At 43.5% G+C, this 15701-nt stretch overlaps 1 protein-coding gene across 1 annotated transcript in view; it reads right to left on the reverse strand.

The window, feature by feature from the left end:
* Positions 1-9933: 9933 nt before the first annotated feature.
* The window catches only part of LOC119650926 (peripheral plasma membrane protein CASK-like), a 291137-nt gene continuing 285369 nt past the window's right edge, over positions 9934-15701 (reverse strand). Inside the window, exons 11-12 of the mRNA XM_038054153.1 lie at positions 10567-10745; positions 9934-10221 (exon numbers count right to left, since the gene is read on the reverse strand). Coding sequence (XP_037910081.1) covers positions 9934-10221; positions 10567-10745 — 467 coding nt within the window. The remainder of the gene's footprint in view (positions 10222-10566; positions 10746-15701) is intronic.

A 15701-nucleotide genomic window follows, 5' to 3' on the forward strand; every position in this document is an offset into this window, starting at 1 on the left:
ATTTATATCTTCGCATGTAGTATTGTGACATCAGTAGATTTCGTTGCCAAATTGATTACAATCCTGGTGGATTGTACTTCTCATGGCTTAGCGCCACTTACTACACTCGCCAACCGCTGTATGGAACATAGCGCGTCAAGCACATCTACGCGTGGCCTCTGTTGGTTTTTGGTATTGTGCTAGCTACCCCCACAACTTTTCCATTAGTATGCACTTTCCTCCATTGTTCTGCGCCATGTAGTTCTAATGCGTCCCAATCGCTGTGTAACCTATCTACTGCCTGCCCCTTCTGATCAACATTAGAACCTATCCTATGAAAAATTCGATTAGTGGAAAACCAATAATTTTAGCAATGTTGCAACCAGACTTTATTGATCGCACCCCTACTCATTTTTTGGAGGCTTACCGTCTCCTTTAGTATATCCAATTTCTCCTATCATCGTTTTGAATTACTACTCAGTCACTTTCTTTGATATCTTTATCTATACTTATTGTTTAAAGCAAGTCTACAATAGTCTGCTAAGACTCGATTTGCCAGACGAATCGGGCCTGGTTAGTTATGTGAATGAAGTTTTGGGTTCCTGTCGCTGAAAGCACTGTTGAACAGGCCCAAAGCAGACTTGGTACATTGATGGATGAACTACCTACGGCAGGAGACATCTTCTGACGAGTTCAACGATGTCCAATATGCTCTACAGCGCGGAGGTAGGGACTGATGCTCTTAAAAAGGAAAGGAATTGTAGGCGTCTTGCTCCGCGAGTGGCATTTACTTTACGCACTGTCTCAAAACCGCCTGTGGTGGTGATCACGCCTTCCTTGCTAAGGGACACAAAGACACCTATAAGCCTAAGGAAGACGACTTAAGGTAGCTGACTATGGAATACTTCGTCTTCTCACCCAGCTTCTAAACGGACATGGACCGCACCGAATTCTTGCGGAAGATGAGATGTGATTTTTCAGGGGGGCTCTGTCTGGACAATATTATCAGAGAGATGTCAACGATGCTGATAGCGGGAGTCATGATGCCTATTACGTTCAAGGCCTTCCAAGTGCAAAAAAGATTGAGCTCGAAGAAACGGGAAGGAGTTCCTTGAACTAATAATTCCTTTCCTCTCCCGTGGCTGAAAGGTATTCACTCAGACTTGAAGACCCTTAAAGTGGGATGGTAGCAGGACTACCCCGAAATAATGTGTCAAACGCTTTTAAACTAACGGGGAGATGTTTATTTGGCAGTCTATTTCGGGATTTGAACTTCAAATGAGGCCAACCAAAATCTAACCCAAACAGTACAAAGGATATGTTTAGTCCAATAGCTGAAGATATAGGATTTATTGTCCTCGGCCTTAGTTCAGCTAGGACTCTGAAAGATAGTTCTACTCCGTTATCTTCGGGTTTGATTTTGTAACGGATTTCACTGAGGACTTCCGCCTTCATTTTAGGCGAAAGGTTTTTCTGTTTCCGCGACGTATTGTGGTCTCTTGTTCCTTTTCGCCTTCTTCTTTTGCGCCCTGGATAGTACCTGAGTAAAACCTCCTTCAGATGCCCCTTTCTCCTTTCGTTTTTTTTTCCAGTTTGCTCTACAATGGGTTGTCTTAATAAGGAACATCCCGGTTTTGCGCCGAGGTCCACCAATTTGATATCCCTAACAGCTCTCTGGCGTCCTGACCTACATCATCGCTCCATCTCAGGCAGAGTCTGCCTCATCTCCGTTTTCTACCATGCATATTACCGAAGTGCTAAGTGTTTAAAGATGATCACACTAATGTACCGTTGCAACGGCGCCAGCGCCTACAGTTTTTCTGGATAAAAAACTCAAACAAGAAACGATTTAGGGTACAGTAGCTATAAGACTTTTCGTTCCAATAAGGACCACTTTCCTATATACTTCGATTCTAGTTCTATTTCAGTTTCGTCCATTTAATCTCCCTTCGTTAGAGGATAGATTCGGTACAAAAAATTCTTTTATCGACAGTTTTGTGTAGAATAATAAATAGGAAATCAATAGTACGCGTACTATTCTGACTGAACCCCCTATAGTTAATCGCCCCCTAAAGTGTAATTACACCAATAAAAGCAGCATTCAAACAAATCAAAACGACATGAAGAAATCGAACGCTATACATATTGTCTTCCAAAACTTTTGTCGAGGGGAGTCTACCTGACTGTTTGACTGACATTTTTTCCAAGTCTAGAGGCAACTTTTATTCTGAAAGAATTCCTGAACATCTGAATTTCTAATTAGAAGTTTTCTCAGAGCTCAGAATTGAAAGAAGTTTTTTTCCAAGACATACATTTTTTTGGAGCTCCTTCAACTCCAGTAACTTTTCCCCTTGTTTTACCGTCTTCCTTCTGATGTGATGTCTTCGAACGTTCATTTTATGCATCCTTGAGATCTACGTAAATAAATTCATTAAGTACATTCATTTTTTAAGGTCATTAGCGTCCATCTTCTGGAGGCTCATTGTAAAGGTTTCGATCCTTTTTAAAGACTCATTAAGTCCTTTTCAGTTCCATTGTGATGCCTTTCCCGGTGCTTGTTTTATAAAAGTTTGGAAATCCTTGGAAGGAAATACTACTCAGTAAGCTACTCAAAACGTCCAGTTATCTACCCTAAAAATACTCTACGAATAATAAATTACGGATATTTAACAAAATTTGTGTAGTTTTTAATTGGCTCCTTTTTTTCATCCCCTTCCACATCTTTTGTTCGGTTCCCACCCTATTGTTGTTCCCTCTTAAAATATAAAATAATGCAAATGCCGAGCTGAATGATTACGAAATATAACTGCTGCCATTCATCATCCAAATGCAGTCTTCATTCAGAGGTTGGCACAAGGATGAAGTACACATAATGCTGGAACGATGAATGATTTTAGCTTGTGTGTAATCTTCTTAATGGCAATGTTATGTCAACTGAGGCCCGAGTTGGTTTTTGCTCTCGTTCTCTCCACTCTTTTTTTGTCGAGTGCTCTCTTGAATGTCCTGTCACTCTATATAGAGAGATGTCTTCTTATTTGTGGGTGATGCCAGTTAATACTTTCATAAAAAATGGGATCCAATTTTTGTACGCCGGCTGATGATGGGTGAGAAATGAAGGAAATAGAAATTCAACAATTTATGTTTGTTTTTATGGCTCTGTGTACTGCTGAGATGGTTGAGTCTCGTATTTTTTAGGGTAAGGAAAGCACATGGTAAAGTGATCTAATAATTCTAAGAGTTTTTATTCGAGGACGAAGAAAAGGAGCTTATCTGAATACTTGAATTACTTGGGAGATTAAAGGATGATGATATGTAGTAAAATGGACCCATGTGGGTACCCGCATAAATAGGTAAATATGCATATGGTGAATTATGCAAATTCCCGCTTCTTGGAAGGATTCTCTTTTTTGGTAGTAAAAACAAGGAGATTCTGCACATTCAGAGTAAGCGGACATGAAAAAATCCTAGGGAGCGGGAACCCAGAATCAACAAATACAGAACAGCAGAAAAAACGAATACTTACTGTCCAAGGACTCGAAACCCCAGTATCGGTGGTTTGCAGATGAACTAATGAATATGATGATACCTAATATTGGGGCGAAAATATGATCGCAGGGTTGGTGAAACCTATCCAACTTTGGACTTCGCTGTGAACCAGAAGAGAGTGAGTTCGGCATACCGGTGAATGGCGCAAAGGGCATGTAGCGTATACGGGACAAGGTTAGGCAAGATAAGACTATGCATCAATGCGAGAATGATCCCCTTGGATCTTCAGGTGAATGAAGCGCACTGTCCTTACTAGAGAAGGAGGGTGAATACATCTGAGAGGACTAGACACTTCCGAAAAGCTTCTGAGGTAGTATTAGCACTGAGCTTATCCCAAAAATAAGCTCTGGACCCATACACTGACTCTCCATATTGAAAGATAATTCGAACAGAAGCAAATTGAAACAACGATGATCACGCTACAAGAGAAGCTCTGGGAACCTGATCGACCCTGAAGAATGCAACTGACCCATGACTCGATCATACCGATGTAGACCAGACCTCTCACCGCTAAGTAATACTTCACGGTGGTCCAGTGAGGATTGTATATTGCGGCATGTAGATCATTTTGTTCATCCCGTGCAACTAACGTCAACCACAAGGGGTGTCTTTCACTATTATGGCTTGAGGATTCCAAGAAATAAACTCAAAAGCCCGTGCTTCCCAAAAATCCGAGAACCGTTCGATATTCCCTTTTCTACTCTAAGTTCTTGTGCATTCCAACGCATAGGATCAAAGGACACGCACATGGGAACTTTGTGAATGACATATGGAGTGTTAAAAGGACCCTCCTTCATATTTCCGGGACGTGCTCAGGCGTGTAAGCGCATATCGAACTGTATTACCTTCAGGACGACTTTCACGAATAATGCCACCATTTTGTTTGAGGTTGTTGGAGTAGCTCTACCTTCCTAATTGATTTTGGCTAACCCAATTGGTCTTTTACCATACCCTTAATCCCATGAGTCGTTATAGAATATGTTTCAGTATAGTTGAGCTTCACACACTACTGTGTAAGCAGTAGTAGTAAGCAGGATACCGATCCTTTTTGTCCTGTTGTAAGCTGTAGTACCTAGGTGGTAGGCATCTACAGCTAAAAAGCTGTTAAACTCTGAACGTCTCTCCATAAAGCATTTATATAAGCAGGTCAGGGGGCATCAGTGGCCGAGGCACCCAATTAGCGCTGTGATCCGAGTCCGAAGTCACAAACTCCTAAGGCAATGACTGCTATGGTAGAAGCAATGGGTGCAGAGAAAAGCCAACTTAGAACTTCAAAGCCAGTCCACAGCACTCATGGAAGATAGCAGTTCCCCACCTTGCTACTAGAGATCTCCTTCAGGTGCTCAGAGAATGATTCACTTAGTATTCATAGCCTGGATTCTCCTACCTCCTCCCCGCTGCCGCGCGCGCGGCAATTCGAATTGCAGGGTCTGTGGAGTCTGGTGGCATGATCTCGTAAAGGACTAGACTAGACGATTTGGAAGCATCTATCTTATTATAACCGGGTTAAATCCTCCTAGCTTAGCGCAGTCGATGAAGTATGCGGTTGCTAAGTGATGCGAGTAGATTCCGCCCTTGGGACGCAGTCCACACCCACCTGCGAGTCTCATTCCTCTCGATGTTCCTATTACCCGGAAGTTCCGTTTCCGGCTCAGATTTTGCCTCAGCCTTCGGTAGGTTTCCAGTGTCGCTTTTACGACTGACTGTATTTGCACCTGTATTACATGTTAAAGACCTTCCTGGCCAGCTTCCGGACAGACCTTCATTTCACCATGGTGGCAATAACTTCTTGCTGTATTTAGCAGGATACAAGACGGCGGGAATGCCATTTCTAGGGCCCCGACTTTGGACTCCAGCTCGTCTGTATTGGCAATGTTGCGCACCGGGGAATTTGTTCTTGGTAACTTAACCAAACACACTTCAAGGCCCTGATCCAATATGGATTGATGCGCCAACGATTATTATTATTATTTCCGAGTTATCACAATCTCGGCAGATGCCGGATTTTACCTAATACTAGCACTAAGTGCCAAGCATTTAGGCTCGGACGATCCTACCTACTTAAAAACTAAAGGGGCACTGGTGGTGGTGGCCGGTGGTAGGTCAGTGGGAGAATCCGTCCAGTACTCCCCGCAACATCGAGCACGTATGCAGAATGGTGTACTTCTGCATGGTTTGAACCAGACTGTGCGAAAGTCCCAGGACATCAAGGGAAGCCGTCAGGGATTTAGGTACAATACCTGTAGCTGACAATATTATGGGAACTACAACCACCCGCTCGAGACGCCAAATTTCTTTGATTTCCCGAGCCAATGGCTCATAGTTCACCTTCTTCTCCACGTATTTCCGTTCAATGTTGCTATTATGGGGGATAGCAACATCAATAATATACGCGGAGCGACCTGTCTTGTCAACTAACAGTACGTCAGGCTTGTTGTGTGCGGTATGGCGATCAGTCAGAACTTGCCGGTCCCAATACATGCTGTAAGCAGAACTATCAAGTACTGCTTGCGGCTCGTATCGGTAAACCGGACATGTCCCCGTGATCAACCCATGCTTGTATGCAAGGTTTTGATGGATAACCTTACATACAGCATTATGCCTGTTGATGTATTGCACCGGTGCCATAACAGTACAGCCAGAAATGAGATGGTCCAACGTCTCTAACGCCGAACCACACATTCTGCACTGGTCGTTCTCCCCTTAACCAAACTCCTTCCGCTTATCCTTCTGGGGTTTCTAAAAGATTTGGAAACCTTTACAGCAAGATTTAGATTGAAAGGTATCAAAGAAGATCTGAGAAGGAGCTGTGATCAGACGCTCACCAGTTCTCCAATCTGAAATCACAACTGTCGATGCGTACGGTGATGTCAAGAACTCCCTCCCAACCGTCAATCGTTAGTTCTCCGAGGTAGAAAATAGAAGGTTGGTATACTGCCCTCGAAAGCTAGGAATCACGTAAGCCCCTGCATGTTGCAAGTGTCTGCATCGCATGGGCTCCCTAGCATCTTTCACACTAACATATTTGAGGAGGTCCTTTAGTAGTTTGTTATACAGGCATTTTCCGCGGGTACGTAGAAATGCTGTTGATCGATCTCAACCACGTAGAATATTGCGGCAGAGCGGGCACATCTTTGGAGGCAACATGCGTTCTGATTTCAAAAACGCGTTTACTGTGGTGGGAAAATGAGGTTCATTTAAATCAACTCAATCACTATAAAGACCTTCGTATTCTTTATCGAGGACCATTAGCCATTTGGAAGTGAAATCGACCTTAACAAATGAACCCCGTTTAAACATTCCCGATAATATATGAGTAGCCAATTTGGGAAAACAACGGTGTGGGAATTTTCCAGCCAAACCATATTGCAATGCATGAAGCGGGCTGCTACTGGCTTCATACGGGCAATATTAAAGCGCATATACGCTTGTAGCTACTAAGTAGTCCCAAGCTTCATATTGCTTCAGCTCAAGGGGGTGCTGGACAGGCTGGAACGGAGCGCAAACGCCACTGCCAGTGACTTTATTGGATGGACTGTAGAATGGGAAGTTTTGCTGACAAATACTAAAGAGCGTTATCTCTTCGAAAGATGAATATTTACGGGTCGGTTCGGACCAAAATATCGTTAGTCCTGGAACTGATAGTTTAAAACAGATTGTTCCATAAGACTAACCTCATTGAGCAAATGATGTATTGTATTAATCTGAAGGGATCACAGTTATAAGGGGGCCACAGAAAAATGCAGGTCAGGCACTTCCGTAAGCATTATAAAAACTACACCAAGCAAAGGGCGCGTCCGCCGCACACGCTGACAACTAAGACAGGCGTGGTACATGGATAGAACCTACGACTACCCCGGTAACCTGGTCCTCGATGAGAGAGACGGACTTGGAGAGACTAAATCATTATGTCTGCTATGGGAAACCTAACCATCTTGTCACGCGTAGCTAGTGATTAACAGCCCTACGGAGCTCGAAAGCTGTACCCATGATTCGATGAGGACTGATGCCACCTGGAAGCCGCTACATCTACCACAAGAAGGCCTCTATAAGGTTCTTGAACGTGGAAAAAACGCTTAGAGACTGCACGTTGGACGGAAGCCCAAGACTGTCTCTTGCAAAGGGCAGATGACAGTGGAAGAAAGTATGAACACACCGTCCATTTTGAAGTTCACTAGTCGGCCATTGCCATGTAACTGGTTTCTCCCGTCGAAACTCCTTGATTTCAGCTGAGGGCGAAGTGCTGTGGCAAAGCGATATTTGAATCCCGATTCACATCCCCGACTTCACAGAGCGATGAGCGCGCCTGTCAGACAAGCCGGCAACCAAGACCGCATACCCATCGGACGCGCCGACAAGCGAAAGAAACCCGCGAGCGTCCATGAAGTCAGTGAAGGAGCGGGACTTTACCTAGGTGAGTGAAATTTCTTGGTAGGGGAGGTTGATCCGAAGTTCTCATTCCATTCATTTTCGATCTTGGTCACGCGGCACATTAACTTAACTTCTCTCCTGAAAATTATTCTATGTAAGGAAAGGTGGTTAAGTGATTTTCACAACAGAACGACTTTGGCAGAGACGTCATTTAGTACCTTCTCTTTGGCAGGTATCTGCGATGTACCCACAGGCTGCTAATAGCCCAAAATAGTGAGCTCTGTAGTACTCTAAGCGTTCCTAGTTTCGGGAATTACACTACCAACTAGATGACACACCCAAAATATGAATGCGATTCACAAGAGGAAACCACTACGAATGTTTTGTGCCTTAGGACCATTTCGAACGAGGCTGCATTAGCGATGGCTGGAACGATGCCATTCGGCATTCTATATTATGAGACGACGAGAATTTATGGCGGATTCGTTCTTTTTCCCATTGGGATGTGAAAAATGCCGAAAAAGAAGAATCGTTATGCTGGTAGCAACAACGATAGGAAGAGGGTCAATTGATTCACAGATTAATTCCTCAGCACCAGTCCTGGTGCTGATCCAAAGCAGGCGTGGCAATTTTTGAATTCAGTTTCTTTTATTTCACACCCAGAAGTAAGCGTTTAAACCTTTTGAAGCGGCCAAAAAACCTGGGAAGTTGGGGACTACCTCAGCGTGAATCGGGTAAATATATAATAGTTCAAAAAGTTCAATACAGGTTTCAGAGACCTCAAATATGAACAAGGTTGAGGGCGTCCTATGACAGAGAATATAGAAGTCATTGGTGAAGCCATAGAAGCAAATCCGCCATTAAGCACTCGCAGGTGACCCGTTAAATTCAAAATTCGCCAAACATTTGTTGTGTTACATCTTCACCTTGTTACAAAGGTTCAGAGAGCCTGATGTGAAGAGCCGGATGTTTTGACGGCAAACTAATTTATAACATACATACATCTATGTCAAAAAATGCTGCTCAGGTCATGAACATTTTTGACAGTATCGTGATGACTTTGCCTTTAGGAACCAACCGGGCTCCAGTTAGCTAATGACAGAAGTGGCTGAAGGCAGTGACTGCATTGCATTGTTGGGAAGGGCACTTAGGAATGGCGCTACTTCCTCATGTTGGTGGTAGACATAATCTCTCATCCCCCCCTGTTCCCTATCTCCCTGTGTCTAAAAAGGTCTTCATTCCATTTGACGGCCTACAATTTCAGTCATACCGAATGAAAGGCTGTACTTTGGGTTTGAATCTTGACACACAGAGCTATATATAGTGGCCTGTCCCACTCCTCCTACTCATCGTTAATTGTGCAACACTGCCGAGACTGAAACACGGAAAGCAATGGGTGCTAAATCAAAAACCAAAACGAACTAACAGAAAACTCACCAATGGAGTCAGGATTCAAAGAGAAGATCGTCCTGCACATCTGTTCAACCTGCCGTAGGTCCCAGGAAGGTGTCCTCGGTGGGAACAAGTCTGTCAAATCGGGGACGTACGGAGACATCGGTTTTATTGTGATGAAGATTATGAGCCAAGGAGATGTAAGTACCAAAAATAAGGACCAGGATCATCTCCATGTAATAGGACTCGAGGCCAACAAGCCAAAAACCATATATTTGACCCACATGTGGAAAACTAGCGGCTTGAGACAGAACAATCGGGGGCGATAGGATTCAATGTAGGTAAAAAGCGCGAGAAAGCATGCCTCGAAAGCAATTGATGGGAGAAGGAAGAGGATGTCCACCTCTCGACATGATACTTTGCGATATGAGAAATGAACAGGAGCTAAGGGGGTTTAGTGGGTAAAAGTCCAACACAGCGGCTAATAAGTATCTTTTGAACATGCAAGTATCTTTCGAGAATTTCCATCTCTAAAAACAAGATAGACAAAGATGGAACCAAAGACCATAAGGAATAGATTTGTTTTGCACAAAATCTTAGTATCTTTTCAAACCTTAAGGTGGAGTTTGAGATTCTTCGCACATTTCATTTATATTCTTTTAGTATAGCTGGAAAGATCTGGCAGTATCCAGCGCCGATTAGCACCACGAAATCCTTTTTAATCTTACCCCCTTTACAGTTATATAATTTCTCTAATGTACTCACCTGTAAGTGTGGAAGCGAAAGCAGCTGCATCAATTCTGACTTTTCCCTGATGTTCTTGTGCCCGGATGAAGATGAGATGGCATCTATTGCATCACGACATCGTGATACTGCATCGCCTGGAGGTGCTCTAGATGGTGACATAACTGTACAACTAATGCGATCATACAGCTGCACAATACCGCAAACAATATCCATGGATTCAGATAGATGTAGTTATGTAAAAATAAACAAAAGGGAAACAAACAGATATAGATACAGGTTTAAGATTAGAGCACGTGTCGTGTCAGCTTTCTTCGTTTCCAACTGAAATGCATCTACGTGAAAAGGTAACATACACAGCGGATGGGAGGAAAAACACAATAACAACAATACGAAAAGATGAATCACTAAGGACATCTTGAGAAAATGCAGTTTGAAAAGATAAGAAAAGTGGAAAGGATAACAGATCAGTAGAGGGGACGTGTTTGTGTTTGTGTGAGTGTGATTTACAACAAAGGACGTCGAATAACTTACTTGTAACAATGCATGAAGCTTTACATCTCGTAACATGTCTCTTAGCACTTCAGGATCTACAAAGGCATCTTGTAGGGCATAAATGTCATCTAACGAGTCTAGGATACGTTGCACAGCTTCCAAGCCGGCTTCTTCGTCGGCCCACTCATTAAGGCTCTCGGAAGCTGTTCCAATTGGCACTGTAAAGAGACGAGGGAAAATTGAGGATTATATGTAAGCAAGTGTTGATTAGATGTTCGTTGTGGGGTTGTAATAGGACCGGTGGCCACAGTAGTGGCGTTGATAAGTGCTGGATTGTTTGGTAGTAACACAGAAAACATTCATGTTGCGGTTTTATTGTAGAATTGTGGTAGGAAGTGTTGCTTCAAAGGATAATAGCAGAGAGAATAGTCGGCCGAATATAAACTCCCCCTCTTAGTCTGGCTCGTATATAGAGAGGGTTGTTAGATTCCTTTACAAAGATAGGTATTTTTAGAGAAGTTAGAGTATTCTTTTCAGATGAGCTTCAGGTATTTTTCCATCTTAATTGAAAAGTACTTGGGTCCTTAAAATATGAGCATTTTATAGAAAATTCAATCAACGCAAAGTGTCAAAAAGAGAATCCCGAATTATTCAAACTCTTGGAAAGGTTGGGTTAACCAAAAGTAGCAATGGGCATATCTGTTTCTGAGAGCAGGTAGCACGGTATGTCTGCTTTCAGAAAAGTTCAATCAAATCAGATTGGCTGTAATATTTCATTGTATTCTAGTGTCCTCATGTTTCTCTTCTCTGGTTTAGGACTAAGTTAGGACCATGTTTTTATTTCAAAAGGATACTAGCCACTATTTTTATCCACGATTTTTATCATGAAATAATATTCAGTAATAATATATGATAATATAATACAGTGGCGGGTTTAGCTAAGTGACGCAATGAATCAAATATTGCACCTGCGGAAAGAATCTTGATCTAATACTGAAATAAATTTTTAATTCATAGCAAACCATAACAGGCATAGTAAGAATAATCTGTGGCAATAGTTTTTTCTTAGTATCGCACTTTTGCGTGACAAATTTGAAGCTATTATAATATAAGAGATGATGTTAGCGTACAATATAACAGAACACCGGCTGATCGCATCTGGTTACCGAGGATACGCATGGATAAGGACAACTTTGTCCAATCCTCGCGTTTTCAAAACCTCAGGGTCTCCATAGACGACTAGGTGACAATAAAGGAGGAGGATCCCCATGCGAATAGTCAATCTTTTCTACTGGAAAAGGTGGACTATAAAATGCCATTTCAAGTTAAGAACGGAAGATTCCGCGAAACCGGTCGACGATCTGGATACAGTCAAAGCCGCCAATGAACTGGTGGAAGCGATGAGAATCAACGGTCCGGCGTGGACTGACAATCCCCTGGGCAAGCAGATCGTAACGGGGGTAGCGCAGATAAATCTTCAGTGCTTAAAGCAGGGTTCAGTTAAACTACTGGTCTTTTTCCCATAGGAACACATCACCCATCATCGCCAATGGCGCAACAACCGGTATCCGGTCTAGGCCTACCTTAATAAAGAACTCTAGACATCCCGGTTTTGCGCCAGAGTCCACCAATTCGATATGGCTAAAAACTGCCTAGCGTCGTTCCATCTCAGGCAGGCTCTGCCTCATCTTCTTTTTCTACCATAGATATTGCCCTTATAGATTTTTCCGGTGGGATCATCCTCATCCATACGGATTAAACGACCCGCCCATCGCAACCTATTGAGCCGAATTTTATCCATAACCTGATGGTCATCGTACCGCTCATAGATTTCGCCATTACATAGGCTACGAAATCGTCCATCCTCATGTAGGGGGCCAAAAATTCTTCGGAGGATTCTTCTCTCGAACGCGGCCAAGAGTTCGCCATTTTTCTTGCTAAGAAACCAAGTCTCCGAGGAATACATAACTACCGGCAAGATCATAGTCTTCGTTTCGAGCGGAACAGTTTTTGTAAGCTGAAATAGGCTCTGTTGGCTGCCAACAACCGTGCAAGGATTTCATCGCCATAGCGGTTATGATTTTCGACCCTAGATAGGAGAAATTATCGACGGCCTCAAAGTTGTAGTCGCCTATCTTTATTCTTCCCGTTTGACCAGTGCGGTTTGATGTTGTTGATTGGCTGATTTTTGGTGCTGACGTTGCCATCATATATTTTGTCTTGCCTTCATTGATGTGCAGCCCAAGATCTCGCGCCAATCACCGCCTGCTCGATCTGGATGAAGGCAGTTTGTACGTCTCGGGTGGTTCTTCCCATGATCTCGATATCGTCAGCGTAGGCCAGTAGCTGGGTGGACTTAAAGAAGATCGTACCCCTCATATTTACCTCAGCATCACGGATCACTTTTTCCAGGACCAGGTTAAAGAGTACTCATAATAGGACATCAACTTGTTTTAAACCGTTGTTGCTGTTGAATGGTCACGAGAGTCATCCTGCCGCTTTTATCTAGTCTCGCCCAGTGGTTAGGGTCGACCTAGTCAGTCTTATCAATTTCGTCGGGATACCGAATTCTCTCATGGCCGTGTACAGTTTTATTCTGGCTGGATGGATGGATGGTGCAACTGATGTCCATATTCCAACAGTTTTTTCATCGCTTGCCACAGAGAGAAAATCTGATCTCTTGATGATTTGTCTGGAGTGAAGCCTCTTTGGTATGGGCCAATGATGTTCTGGGCGTATGAGGCTATCCGACCTAGCAAGATATCGGAGAATATCTTATAGATGGTACTCAGCAATATGATGTCTCTATAATTGCTGCCCTGTGTGATATCTCCCTTTTTATGTATGGGACAGATAGTGCCTCTGAACCAGCCGCCAGGAATTGATTCGCTGTTCCACACTTTGAGCATAAGTTGATGAACCGCTTGGTGTAACTGGTCGCCTCCATATTTAACCAATTCGGCTGTAATTCCATCGGCTCCTGGCGACTTATGATTTTAAAGTCAATGAATTGCATGGACTGTTTCTTCTGTACTTGGTGGAGGCAGTAGTTTTCCCTCGTCTCCATTTGGCGGGACCTCCAACTCGCCGATGTTCTGGTTGTTCAGTAGTTCATCAAAGTACCCAACCCATCGCCCCAATATGTCCATTCTGTCGGAAATAACATTTCCCTTTTTGTCTCGGCAGGATGAGCATCGAGGTGTGTAAGGCTTCATCCTGCTGACTTGTTGGTAAAACTTGCGCGCCTGATGCGGTTGCTCTCTGTACTTTTCTAGTTCACAGACTTGTTGGTTCTCTCAGGCTTCCTTTTTCCATCTGTGAAGTCGCTTCTCCGCTCGTTCGTGCCCGCGTCCTTTGTGAAGGCAACAATACTCAGTATGTGGTATTCTTTCGTTCCGTTACTAGCTTACATTCATCGCCGAACCAGCCGTTCCGACTCTTTTTGCGGCTGGGGCCAAGCATGTTTAAGGCCGCATTTATGATAACGTTCCTCAGGTGATTGTGAAAATCATTTGTTGATGATTTATCTCCAGAACCTCTGTTGACATTGTTGAGTATTAACTCTCAACTGATCGTTAGAGGAGATTTTGGGTAGTGTTGCTATTCGAGTCCAGAACACCATGCCACCGGGATAGTGACCCGAGTCTATATTGCCCCCATATTTGTTTTGACATTCATCAAGGCTGACAGGTGCCGGCGTTCGATCAACACGTGGTCAATTTGGTTGAAAGTGGTCTCGTCTGGAGAGGCCCATGTATGTTTGTGGACCGACTTCCGCGTAAACCAAGTACTTCCAACAACTATTTCGTGTAAGACTACTAATTGAATGATCCGGAGTCCGCTATCATTTGCATTTTTATGTAAGCTATGCGAACCAATGTATCGCCTGAATACAGGCTTCGTCCCTACTTGCATGTTGAAATCCCCAATTATGATTTTGATATTATACCTGGGAGAAGCTTCGAGGCTCTGCTAAACTGCTTTGTAGAAGGTATCCTTCTCCGACTCTGCAGTCCCCTCTGTAATCCCGTAGTATACCGTTACGATCTAGAATGAAGTGCTCTAACACACTTTAAGGCCCTTATCCAATTGGATTGTTGCGCCAACGGTTATTATTTCCGAAATGTCACAATCTCGGCAGATGCTGGATTTTACCTAATACTAGCACCAAGTGCCAAGCATTTAGACTCGGACGATCCTATCTACTCAAAAACTAGAGAGGCGCTGGCGATGGTGGCCGATGGTAGGTCAATTGGAGAATCCGTCGAGAACTCCCACCAATATCGAGCAAGTATGCAGAATGGTGTTCTTCTCTATAGTTTGAATCAGACTGTGCGAAAGCCGCAGGACATCAAGGGAAGCCATGAGGGATTTAAATACAATACCTGTAGCTGACAATATTATGGGAACCACAACAACCAGCTCGAGATGACAAATTTCTTTGATTTCTCGAGCTAGTGGTTCATAGTTCACCTTCTTCTTCACATATTTCCGTTCAAGGTTGCTATTATAGGGAATAGCAACATCAATAATATACGATGAATCTTCTCACATACAGCATCGTTTCTGCGCCATAACAGCGCAGCAGAAATGATATCGTCCAACGTCTCTACCGCCGAACCACACACTCTGCACTGGGCGTTTTCCCAAATGACGTACATGAATCCCTCCTTCTCAGCAAAGAGCACAACTATCTATTTGACAAATAAAAATCCCCAAATGGCTGCCAACGACAATTCACATGTTTACCATGCACTGCCTTTGACTTCCATTGATCGATTCGCTCTTGGTCCGACTTCACCCCAATGAGGGGATTGAAAGATCGACCCTTCAAGTTAAGTGGAGTCAGCCTACAATCTGTCTTACAGACAGCCGCATGCAAGGGACCTGACTGCTGGCATTGCTAGTGCTGATCTGAATAAGTCTCGCAACGTCCTGCCCTAGTGAGTCCCACGTTCCAGACGAATTTTCCATGGTGGATCTTTTCGGTCACTCAAAACAATAGCGGGAAAGCAAATCTTCTGACCATGCAATCTGACAGCCGTAACTGCACCACAATACACGAGTTATTGTAGTTGCAATAGCGACATATCAGCACACAGCCGAGATGCAATCTCATCATTGATTTGAATTCTCGGAGTTGCGGGAGATGCATTGAGCCTGGAATACTAGAT

Source organism: Hermetia illucens, chromosome 3, assembly GCF_905115235.1.
Source record: "Hermetia illucens chromosome 3, iHerIll2.2.curated.20191125, whole genome shotgun sequence".
Lineage (NCBI taxonomy): Eukaryota > Metazoa > Arthropoda > Insecta > Diptera > Stratiomyidae > Hermetia > Hermetia illucens.